The sequence below is a fragment of the Corapipo altera genome, unplaced genomic scaffold (assembly GCF_003945725.1).
Source record: "Corapipo altera isolate COAL_440 unplaced genomic scaffold, ASM394572v1 22b, whole genome shotgun sequence".
Taxonomy (NCBI): Eukaryota; Metazoa; Chordata; class Aves; order Passeriformes; family Pipridae; genus Corapipo; species Corapipo altera.
Genome location: NW_020884876.1, coordinates 20719597 through 20732259, shown reverse-complemented (window position 1 = coordinate 20732259; position 12663 = coordinate 20719597). Strand labels below are relative to the sequence as shown.

The window sequence follows — 12663 nt, the reverse complement described above, 5'->3', positions numbered from 1 at the left end:
ATAGGCTTCTAGTTTGTTCCTCTTTAGAATTTTATGTAATTTCAAGAGCTCTAAATGAAATGCTTAGAAGTGAAATGCTTTGGTTTGCATCAGCGAAAGTGTTGAATTTAAGCCCAACTTAGTGGGGATTTTTGACAGCAAATTAGAAGTTACTCTTGTAACTTCAAACAGTTTTACCATCCCTCTGTGCTGACACAGTCTTAGCTTTCCATGCTGCTGACAAAACTATTCCTAATCTCCCAATTCCTCAATTTCAGATATGAAATTTTCTCTTAATTTGACTTTAAAACTCAACTATTTCCCCATGTTTACTCTTTGATATTCCAGAAATTTCGAAAATATCCCCCAAGATCTTTTCAGGCTCCCCAAAATGTGTTTCAAAATGGTTGTTCTAATTGGCAGTGAACCAAGGAACCCATTATCTGTACAGTTCTAGCCAGAAAGGCAAGTTGGTCTGAAGTCTTCAATGAAATAATAGCTGCCAGAGATGCTCTGACCTCCAGCTGCAAACCACCTCTAAGGCCCCCACACCAGGTCCCAGTATGTTCTCTATAGCACAAGTGTCATCCTACTCACCCCAGTGGAGACAACATATCTGAGCTGCTCAGCTTCAGCTTTCTTCTGGGCTTTTACAGCAGCAGAGCAGCGCAAAGGAGCTGATGCCTGGGAGCCTAGGGAGCTTCTGGATTTTGGTTGTTTGAGTTTTTATAAAGTGAAAGGAAGCATTTCATGGATCCATCTTGCATTTTAGTTGAAACTGGAAAAAAGGTTGAAACTAATTCGAGCTAGTTAGTTATCCATGCCAGTAAATAAATTCCCTGTCCCCACCCCAGCTACCTGTGGACAGAGGTGCTTGCAGAGATGGTTCTTCTCTCTCTCAGCCCACATACCTTTGTGTTGCAGTGGTGGCTTAACAAGAAGGCTTGACCCCACTCAGTTCTATTTTAGGGAAAACAGTGGAAGACTAATTAAAAAACCAACTAGCCATCCAAATCAAAACTTCTCTCATTCCTCTCAGATGTAGTGAAAAAAGACAAAAGACCAGATTCTCAGCTATTAAAAAAAAAAAAGAGAAATCATCATAGTGGCTAAAGAGGGAAAGCGTCACATATTGAAGGCCTGAACCACATGCTCAGATTGATGTAAACTGGCAGACTGCCCTTAAAAAACAAAGTAAGGGAGAAAAATGGCTCCTAATGCGCTCAGCTGAGACTCTCATGGTTTTCCCCAGAAAATAAACAAAATAAGCAAAGTTCTTAAAAGGTTGATATACTGGTGGTTTTAGTTTTCTGGAGGTTTTAATTTTTTTTTCTCCCTGTAAAAGGGAACAACAAAACATTTTGTACTCTGCAAAGGAGAATTCAGGTTAAATGTTCCTTGTCATTTTTAATACAGGCAACTATTCTGTATATTCCAGAGCTGGGACTTGGGGGGATCAGGTAAAAAAGATGATCTGAACATCTGAAAGAAGCTTGCTTTCCCCAAATGACATCAGTAAAACAATCTTTACAATTTAAGAAGTTGCCTTCAAATACCATCCAAAATTATCTTCACCAAATTCAAACTGTGTAGGAGACAGATGTAGAAATTAGATGGAGAAAGGAGAACTGGATAATTGCTGCCAGAAAAGGCAGGAGAAAAAAAATATTATGAATGTAAAGAATTCCTATAATCTGCTGAAAAAAAAAAAATTACTGGTGCTGTAGGAGGGGTTGGCCAAAACGCTCACAGGACTGGTGACTGTGGGTGCCCAGCTTATGGCTTTTTTACAGGACGTGACTGAGATAGGGTTGAGATAGTAGATGTTCAGCTTTTTTTTTTTTTTTTTTTTTAATCCTCCCTCCCCTGTCATGCAAAGCAAAATCCTGATTACCACCCCGATTCTTTCAGACTAACGGCTTGGTGCATTTATTTCAAAGAGTAGTATTAGTGACAAATTTCTGAAAGCAAAAGATTAAAATCTGATGAATCGCCCCAAGTCCTAAGCTCTGCCTGCTTAAGCAAAGACCTGAAAATGTATGTGTTCAAAAAAAGAGTGATTTCTACATTTAGCTCTAATTCTTGCAAAGGGATGAATCACCTTGTGAAAAGTGGAGCCTCACCCTCCACCCCCTCTTTCCAACTGGATATCAGACTTGAAGGGAACCTTTCCAGTGGACCAGACCTGCTCTTTAAACTTGTGGACCACCTAGTGACTTTGAGTGTGTCTGGAGCTCTTTCAATCCACTGCAAGAATAACTTTACAAGGACAATACTCAAGAATAGATAGATCCATGACATGAGTTTCAGTCTGATCTTTGACTGGACCAATTACTAACCATGTGGACTACATATTTTCACCTTTTGAAAGTTCTGTACTCACTGAATCTCAGGACACCCTGTTGTTTGTTATTAGATGAAGAGCTCTGAATATTTGTAATAATATGTGCTGTGTTACTTTGCATTGTATATATTTTTTCTTCTAAAATAAAATAAACTATTTATTAAACGTTATACTGAATGAAGAGCATTTAAGAGTTCACCTGCTCTAGATGCTTATTCTTAACCTGAAATCTCAGTCCTGAGATTGTGATGCTGTGTCTGCTTCTGAACAAATTCTCATCTTGTAATCAAGTAGAATGGGAATTATGAATAAGAGCAGATGAACTCTTAAAACAATTTTTTTTAAGTTCCTCATTTCATGCAATAGTCCCTAGCAAGTGGATTCCTCTCTCTTTAGCATCGTCTGAAGGTCTTTGAGGTTCTTCTTGTTTCCCTCCCCATTCAAACTGACAACTCACTAACTCCATGAGTAGTCCCAGTCTGCATGAGCAATTGTAGTAATACCAGGCTCAGAAGAGTGGTGAAATCTGGCCTGGATGGGAGATGAAATACAAAACATCTATGATAGGTTGATGGCTGCCAGCCATGGAGATCATTCAGGAACCTGTCCCTTTTTCTTGCATGACTAACCGGCTGGTGAGGGGGTTGTGTTTTATGTGGAAATCCAGTCCTAGTCTATGCTGTGTTTGGCAAACTGGTCCATGGTGTACAAGTAGTTCTATTTGTAAATAAAATGTTTTAAATATATTTCTTACAACATGGAGACTGTGAATTCAACCCGTGCAAATGGAGGATATTGCAGGGAAGGGGATACCATGTTGTCACTGTCACATTGCAGTTGGACTTCTGTGTAAGGCTGTGGTAAGAGAGCAGCATGCGTGCAGCTGTATACAGGCTGTTTGGGATGAGCCCACACCAGTTTTCCCCTTTATTTCCTTGGCTTTTTGGTCACCTTAGATCATCCTTTTAGTACTGTGTTGATAAGGGGTTCGAATTCCTGCTTGGTTTCATTTTCAGCCCAATGTGACTGAAAGAAATGAAAAGGGGAGATTTTCTCCCTAAAATAAGAATAAAAGTTGTCTCATGGCTGGGGAGGTCAAGTATTTTGAAGCAGGGAGGCCACACAGCACATGGGTGCACGTTATCTCTGCTGCAGCAGCACACACAAAACCCAGCACCAGGGGTTGGGTCACTCCCACAGCAAGGTGCAGCCTGCATCCTGATTGCAAGAATTGTTTGCCCACAGGTCTTAGTTGTGTCTTTTCTCCCTCTGCAGAGCTGAGCCCAGTGAAATTACTACTTGGCTGCAGTAACATGAGCCAGACAGCTCTGGACTGGAGCTTGAGAACAGCTATTTTGCAGCTCTTTGGTACAGAAGTTGCTGGGAGGTTTTTGTCCCCATACAAGCTGGTTTGCTCACCCAATTCTGTTTAAAATTGACTTCTGCCTTATGCTGCTTCAAGTCCTTCAGCACTGGATGCACAGGAGGGTGCAATGTCCTGTAAGTCGTGCTTAGAAATGGGAATTAAAGCTCCTATGTTCTCTGGGCAGTTTTTTGAAAGTTTTGTTGTTGTCCTTGCTATGCGCAAGGTGGCTTTTGAATAAAGCTGCTGATTTTATACTAGGTGAGCATCTGGCTCAGGAGCTTTGTCTTCTGGTTCATCTGTGCAGAGGTGAAAGACACCATGGTACTGCTTTTCGCCTCTCTGAGGAGTCCCCATGCCTTTGGCTGGTGGCTTCACATTCGAGAGGATTTGATATTCAAAAAAAAATAGACTGGATCCCCTGGTGAGCAGCTAATGGATTGAAACCAGAAACTCTTTCTTTCTTCTTTCCCTCTAGTAAATCAATGAGGCAATCCTCAAGGATATTGAGTTAAGGGGATACTATATGAGGGGGGAAAAAAGACTTTGTAGTGAGTAGGCAGTTTTTTATTAGACTGATGGGGCTGTGTGTGAAATGTGAAGACATACATGCCTTTCTCCAAGTTTCAGGCTATTTTTTTCAGCATAACATGCAAGAGTATCAGAAATTATACATCTCTGAAGTACATGGTACTGGATTTTCAAAAGAGCTCAGCTTGCATTTTAGATACCTGAAAAACAAAGCTGAATTTTCAAAAAGTGCCAGCAGAGCAGCACTCAGCAGGAGGAAGATGGATGTTGGCTCTTTTAAAAATCAGGTCCTATACTGTGTTGGTTTTTGGGTTTGTTGGGATTTTTTGTTGGTTTTTTTTTATCTTTGGTGTGAACTTCCAACTGTGCTGTGTACATAAAATAAATTGCATGTAACAATAGCATTACTTCATTTTCCTTCATTATTAAGATGGCTTGTTGAACTAGTTTCATAAATCAGTGGAGGCAGAAATGAAAGCATGTCCCCCTGAGAAGGTAGAGACCTTTTACAGGTGCTGCAGCCTTTTCTTTGCCAGGTAAGGAGCACTGCTGATGTGTCTCATTGACCTGCTTTGCTCCACGCCCCTTAGATTGTGATTTCCTTTTGCATCGTTGAGATGCGCTGCTGAAAAAGGGTACAATAATGAAATTATGTGTTTAGCCTGAAGCAAAAAGTCTGGTATTTTCCAAATCAAAAGGCTGAAAACATGACAGTCCTTGGAGAACAACAGATCTAGCTTTTGGCTTCAACTAGTTTATGTGTTAAAGTATTAGCCTTCACTCAGGATTGCTTTTTATTCAAAGCAATGTTCATCTGTGAATTTTTGGACATGGATGGTTGGTTGTTCTTGCACAGGAGTTTCTGTCCAGAATGTGAAGCTGCTGAGAGAGGTACACCTCCACGGGCAGCTCATGCGTTGCATGAAAATATTTTGGTGGCCACTACACATGTACGCCTGCAGTCCAGCACACAGCCATGCTATGAACTGTAGGCTACATTTGCAATATGTGTGAGGGGATGGTTGGGCTCCCAGGTGTTGCTGGTGATCCCCAGCCTTTGTATGAATGTGCCAGCATGGTTTCCAAAAAACAGCTGCAGATTCAAGGAGGTCAGGTCTCATTGGTTTTCAGTGGAGAGCTTTGTCCTAAAAGACTTGCCCACAGCGTGTCAACAGTCTAGAATTCGTGAGTGTATTGGCAGGACAGTAAGGCCTGACTTTGAAACATCCTTTATTCAGTCCAGTCTGGAAGTAGAAAGCAAAGGGCTGATATTTCTCTTTTGGAAGTCTTCAGACAAAACACCATGTCTCCTATAAGTCAAACTGCTTCTCTAGCAGTTTCTGTGTCTTGTGCTGGAAACACACGCACAATTGTCTTGATGTTTCTTCTGAGCTTTCATTCCTACAATTTCTTTGTTAACACTTTTCCACCCAGTAAGAAATCTATGCAATTATACTCTGCCATAACTGATGACCTTACTTGGCTTTAGATGTGTCATTGAATCTAATTACCCAAGGTCCTGCTGTAGTATCTCTAGCAGACAACTTGTCCCACTCCTGTCTTTGGATGGAATAAATTGTCCCCTGGAGGTGCTTCTTTCACACCATTCATGTGAATCTTGGTGATTGCCTTCAACTATACACCTAAATTTTAGAGGGCTGAGTTCATGAGAAAAGAAACTTTCCTTCTGATTCTGCATTTTACATAAGCTATCTTATTTTACAGCTTTTCTGCAATGGCAGCTCAGTAGGAGACTCAACACAAATGCCTTTGGCTTATAGAATTCACCCAAAGCAAAAAAATGAAATGTGGGTTTATGGGAAGATTTGCAAAAACCCAGAGGGGAGCTTTTGCCAATTCCTGTTGACTTTAGGGGGTCATCGGGCTGGTGACCATGCTTGAAGCTTTTGCCATTTGCGTTTCTTTGGCTTTGCCTTATCTGAAGAGAAAGGAACCATGGATTGACCTCACTTCTTACTGCTCGTATCTGAGATCAAATACCAACCTCTCCCATGAGAAGAGGAAACTGCAACACAGGCTTCCTTACATGGCTTTTCTCTTGGAAATAGGACTTTTCACGCCTAGCAGAATCCTTGGCCAAAGATGATGCTGACACTTTGCTGTCCGGCCTTTCTCCTTGGACAGTGAGGTGATCTCGTTCAAATCACATCACCTCTCTGAGATGCTGTCAGCCATAAAAAAAATTTTTTACAAATGGGGAAAATAAAACTTGCCAACTAAACTTGGCTTCGGGAGCTGCCAATGGTGACGGGTAGGCGCTGGCAGCAGCCTCAGCGTATGCAGAGCGTGGTGTGCGCGGCAGCGTGTGCCTGAGAGGTCCATGGAACCAACGTCTGCTTTCTCCCACAGGGATTTGAGACGCCTGGGAGTGACACTTGTTGGTCACCAGAAGAAGATAATGAACAGCCTTCAAGAAATGAAGGTCCAGTTGGTGAATGGGATGGTGCCATTGTAACTCGGTTCTAAAGTTGCTTCCTCAAGTGGGTCGGTCCTGCACTTTGTACACTAGCCCTGAGATTTATTTTGACTAAAAAAAACTCAAGAAAAGATAAAAAAGGAAATTCAGTGGTTCCTATACCTGAAGGACATTGGCTTCTGATGCAGCGTTTCTAAAGCAGTGTTTGACTAAAGTTTTCCTTTTCTTCCTATTTGTGTCCTCATTTTCATGAAGTCAATGTAAGATGCATGGAACATGGAAACGAATCTGCTGTACATGAGGTTAACCAGTCTCTTAAGCTTCGGTGGTGATAACAACAAGCCTCCCCACCACACATTGTTGTACATGGGAGGTACATATATATATGTATATATATAGCACCTTTATATACTGAATTACAGCAGCACATGGTAATACTTCCAAGGACTGACTTGAGCAGAGGATTTTTGTAGCCATTCATGGGCTCCCAATAGCTGCAGTTTGCTGAAGTTTAACTTCAAGTCTTACTTGTCTACAGAAGTGTATTGAAGAGCAATATTAGATTATTTCTCAATAGATATTTTGTTTTGTAAATTTAAAGAAAAAAAATGCTGTTACACAGCATTAAGTTATAGAGACTAGCATATAAACATGTTGCTTGCTCCATGGCAAATACAATACAGGGTGTATATTTATTTTTTTTCCTCTGTCTTACCAAGTTTTTTTTGTTTGCTCTTCAAGGAGGATAATGTGTGATGAAGGTGTATATACTGTACAGTTTGCTATGCATCAGGTACAAGATTGGGGCTCTTTCCTTGGTTTATTCCTTTTTTTCCCCTCTTTCACTTTGTTTTGTCTCCCTTTTGTGTTACCCCTATGCTTTGTATTTTTGCTGCTGTTTCGTTTGAGCAACATATAACACCTTCAGAAGTTTTGATTGCGTATATGAGGTAGGAGGCGTCTGCTTAAATAAAAGATGTTGCCCCCCTCTTCCTTCCCACCATGGGCTGGGGACATCCAGAAGAAAAGTTCTGGTTCTTGGTGGCCTCCAGCAACAATATGGGATCAATTTTCCTGTGTCCTGGCCAAAGATAATGTGGGATTGCCTCTATACCAGCATTTTAGCCCGGTAGCTGTCACCCAGTGCAGCCAGAGCCCAGGAGAGAAAGTATGAGATGGTTTTAGCTGGAAGGAAGGAATTTTGCTGTTCTTCTACTCATGATGGGGGTTAAGTCCTGGATCACAGTGTCGAAAGGAACCCGTGTTAATCCAGCATGGAGATTTTGTAGTATTTCTTCCACACTGGAGGTGGGATTATTTTTGGAGCTGTGCTGTCCCAGATTGTCTCTCCATGCATTTTCGGTTTTCTATGGACCTGGTCATTTTGGGGCAGAGCACAGAGGGGAGGTAAGAGCAGAGCAGCCCAACATGGTTACAGTGATGGCATCCTGAGGGCAAGGAGATCCCATTCATCTGGGGCTAGCATGGCTCGGATCAGCACTAGGTTGTAGCTGAGGTTCAATGTGTCCATTAATGCCCATGGCTCCTATTTTCAGAGGGACCTGAGGGCAAACTGATCCCTTGGGAATCACATCAAGAAACAGTTTGAGGCTATCCTTCTCCTTTTATTGTAGATTAGATTAATTTCATTTTCATAAGTTGGGCTTTTATTTTGTGAAGACTTTGGTAAAAATTTTAAAGCAGCTCAACGGATGCGAAGTTTTTGCTGTTTCTGTAGATGTATTGCTTCCTTAGATGTTGGGTTGCATCTTGTGGCATCCTTCCTTGGCAATAACATCAACGTACTGAGTGCTGCAGAGCAGAGCCCAAGGAGCGCATACAGTGCTGAAAAGAGGCCTGTGTCCTTCATGTCTTGCAGAAGCAGGAGTTGCAAGACACCTTCAGCTGTTTCAAAGTCTTTTTTCCATTTCCCCCAAGCCTTTGGATAAGATTTGATACAAAGAACGTTTTCTAAAGAAAAGGGAAATGTCTAGGAAAAGAGAGCTGAGTGTGGTTTTTTCTTAGCAGCAGGGCTTTGCTTGCTTTCAGCAGGGCTTCTTTAGGCAATATTTGCCTGTTCTGAAATGGTCTCCTCCTCCTCTGCAAGCTACTGCTGAGTTCCTCAGCAATTGGGAGAAATAGGAGGGAGAGGAGCCATGGCAAGGTCTAACAAATCTTGATGGTGTGATTTCTCATCCTGTTGTTTCATTTTAGCAGCCACCAGACCACAAAAGAGGAAGGGGGTATCAAGACATAACAATTGCAGCACGGAAAAGAGATTTGTCATATAATAAATAAGATTATTAGAGCTGTCAGCAGAACAGTCTTGGGATTATTTGTGCTTCCCTGTCTGCAAAGCTTGGGAAAATAACCTGTGGGAAGACAGAAACAACTCATTTCATCATGAGGAATCGTTTATTTGCCTGCATCCATTGGCGGCACCAAGATGCTATTAGCAAATATGCAGCACTTTCTGCCCATCATCTCATTCCTTACCTGTTGGCTCTGTGGGAGGAGTTGGGTTTGGTCTTTTTTCCTGGGCTTTTAACAGCAAAATCCCCTTTCAATCATTTGTATGACTGGGATGCATACCAGATACTGAAATAACCTTCAAAATGAGGAACCAGTGGAAAACAAAACTGTTCTTAAGCCAGACCGCATTTGTAAATAGGGCACCTCTTCTCGCTTCCTCCAATAAATAAATAAATAACCTTTTCTATTTATTTCAAGAGCTGTTTTTGCCACAGATCTCTATATAATAGACTTTGTCTTGGAGCCAAAAGTAAAACAAAATGGTGTTTTAATGAGTAGTGTCTAAAAGTTACAGCTTCTATATTCATGAGTCAATTCCAGAGACAATGGAGGTTTTCGGTTCCTGTCCAAGAAGTACAAGTACTCCATATGTTGGGCATGATCATAGGTATTGGGGTGCAGCAGAACAAGATGACAGTACCATTTACTGGTTATGCTCTTGGAAAGGGCTGCAAGTGAATTTCCTGCTTATGGTAAGTCCAAGCACTTTGCTTTTCCAGCTTGCTACTGCTGCAGCTGAGCCAACAAATTCTTTTTTTTGCAGTACATTTTGCTGATAGTTGCGAGAAAGGTATTTTAAAAGATCTGGGAGGTAAAATGGCTCTTTTGGATACAGTTTTTCATTTTGGGAGAAGGAAGTGTCCCCAAGAATGGCTTGTGTAGATTGCTGCCTTTTCATTGTGCAGCTACCACTTGGAAAAACTACCTGAACATTAAAAAGGAAGACTGATCTAAAAGGCAAAAAAATCAGTTTAAAATTTTTTATATGTTTGTGGCCAGAAGAACAAAAAATGAAGATAGAAAATTTTTTTCTGTATTCAGTGTTGAATATAATGTAGAAAGTCCCAGTGGTCAAGAAAGTGTGACTCCTTGGACTACTGTGAACTTGAAATTAGTTGTTAAAGCATATGTAAAATACGTCAGTAGCACTCTTTAAAATTAACACTTAGTTTCCAATCCTTTATCATAATTCCTTACGGCAGGTAGGGCAGGAGCTGGTGCATCCAGTGCTGCCAGAGCCACAGCATCTGTCTCAGCTCCTTGCATCAGTGTTTTAACTTATAGGAGACTGTAGCATTGCTGTATTTATTCCTCCCCCCTTCTCCCTCCTTGGATGCTCTCTGTGCATTTTGTTTGTGTACATGTTTGGTTTTTCTGTAGTGTAAGATACGAAATTTTCTATTTTTTCATAAAAATAAAACCCTTTCACTAACAGCAACATCCAGTTGTGGATCACACACATTCGTACCCCCTCGGCTTTCCATGAAGCATCAGGAAATAAAGAAAAGGAAATAAATTATCTTTATTTTTTCTCTCCTAAACACAGACTTGGTGCCAATCTTGTGGTCCCTGGGGGAAAGAGGGGCCTTTGGGATGAGGGAGATGTGTAGACCCACACAAACACATCCTACCTTGTTGCAGGCTCTTCTCTCTTTTTTGTTTTTTTGGGGAAAAATATGCTTTTTTGTCTGGTTTGTGGGGCAAAGGGCCTGCTGAAACAACCAAGCCCCAGAACAGCTCCTGGCCACACATCCCTCAGAAATACCAATTTTTTGTGATTTTTTTTTTTTTTTTTTTATTACTCACAGGGTCTGATTTTCTCTGAATTTTTTTGGGGCGGGACCCCAGCAGACCCATGGCCAGCTGGAACACCCCCTACCACATCCCCTGCCACATGGATTTGTGGGCACCCACATGCTGCAAAGTCGCATAGGCCAGCCTTAAAGAGAGGTGAGAAAACCCATAGGTGGGAAAGGCCGAGGGGCAAGGGGGAAAAAGATTGGCCTTGGAAAGGTATAACAGAGGCAGTGGTGGGCAGCTACCATCTTCTTGTCCGCTGCTAGAGGATAAAGGGAAGACCTGCAGATGAGAATATACTGTTTCTCTTGACATAATGGGAAACCGTGGCAGATGATGGGTTGTGGTACACTCATAACGTGGCCAGGAGCAGCGTGGTAGGCTGGGACAGCAGAGGAATGCTACCTTATATATTAAAGGGAGCACAAGGTCAATTGGGTTAGCAAACTGAGGTTGTCAGCAACTTGGATAAAATCTCTCTGGATTGACACACCAGTCCCCATTCAGTGTTTTCTTATTCAGCCTGAGGTTGTCTGCTGCTGGACCACAATGGTGACAGATGCTGGAAGGAATCGGAGGGGTTCTGAGGAGAGGCGAAAAAACAGTGTTAACTTACCCCATGTAGACAATATCCTTGATAGTGTCATGGAGGCAGACAGCCTGCTAAGGGGAAAATACAAAAATGGGGAAACTACTTTAAAGAAGCTGAAGCAGCTTTGCAGGTGATGGGGAGGCATTTGACAGGTGAGGTTGAGTTCGTGGGGAAAACAGGAAGGTTCGCCACCTCTAGAAGCTTCCATGTAAAAAAAAAAATTAAAGGCGGCAAGTGAAATCTTGAGGAACAAGTGTGTTTTACAAGGTGTCCCTGATTTCAGCTGCCATATAAATAGGGGTGGTGCCCTCATGAAGACACATCCATGACAGCGGCTGCCTCTGGCTCGTGGTCCTCGGCCAGCAGGAGGAAGAGGGAGATTAGGATGCAAATGAACAACACTTACTACCAATAAAGATGAGAGCTGGCTGCAAATTCCTTACACAACAATGCTCCATTTTAAGTGAGCACTAAGGAATTAGGCAATTTCCTTGGGGCTTTGTGCTCCAGTTGGTTTGGGACCAGCTCTTACACAAATCTCAACTCAAAGTTTGCCTATTATTTTCCACTGCTAGGCTCAGTGTGAGAAGAGGCACTTATAATCTGTGGGCACCAGCTAATAAATTTACCTGCACAGAAAGGTAAGGTGCTTTACCTGCACAAAGGGTCCTTAAGCAGGTGCCTGACTTATTTTTTGCGTGGTTCTTCTGCACAGCCTCTGTCTGGTCTCTGCAATAAATGCACAGCTGCCCAACTCCTGAGAATGCTTAACAAGGTGTGAACGAGGTAATATTATTCTCTGCATCATTCTTGTTTTCAGTAAAGCTGAAATGAACTGAAAAGTGAGATGACCCCAGTGCTGTGACATTGCAGGGCAGCAAAACAACAACTCTTTCTTATTTTTCCTATCCAGTAACCTAAAAATGGGGCTCAGTGGGCTCTGAATCTCCCCCTCCTCTGCCAGCCTGGATGGGGTTCAAGCCTTCTGGCTAGTGCCAGAATCCCCAGAGGATGCTGTGGCCTCAGGGCAGGAGCAGTGGGGAGGCTGCTCCCCATCACCCCATGAAGCCGAGCTGCCATGCAGAAAGCAATGTAAGATTTATGAAGCCATGAGGAGAAAGAGCAAGGGACTCTTCATGTATTTTTCATGGGCTGAACTGCATAAATAGCATGCAATGCATAAGCTGTGACTGGATACTTCCACAAAAAAAAAAAAAAAAAAAGGACCAGAAAGCAGAAGAAGAGATGAAAGAATGAGATAGATTTATTCAAGTCAACGAAGCCTGTTGAAAGTCACCCTCAAGTGC

The 12663-nt window shown here is 42.1% G+C and overlaps 1 protein-coding gene across 9 annotated transcripts in view; it reads left to right on the top strand.

Annotated features, from left to right (window-relative positions):
• Window positions 1-9377, top strand: part of EPHA5 (EPH receptor A5) — a 205471-nt gene extending 196094 nt beyond the window's left edge. For 7 of the 9 annotated variants that reach the window (XM_027635820.1, XM_027635819.1, XM_027635816.1 and 4 more), the window contains one exon: window positions 6588-9377. In XM_027635820.1, the coding sequence (XP_027491621.1) occupies window positions 6588-6693 (106 nt within the window). In that variant the 3' untranslated portion in view covers window positions 6694-9377. Of the gene's footprint in view, window positions 1-2069; window positions 4619-6587 lie in introns of those variants that run through there. The other 2 variants (XM_027635811.1, XM_027635810.1) reach the window with 1 other exon arrangement.
• The last annotated feature ends 3286 nt before the right edge of the window (window positions 9378-12663 follow it).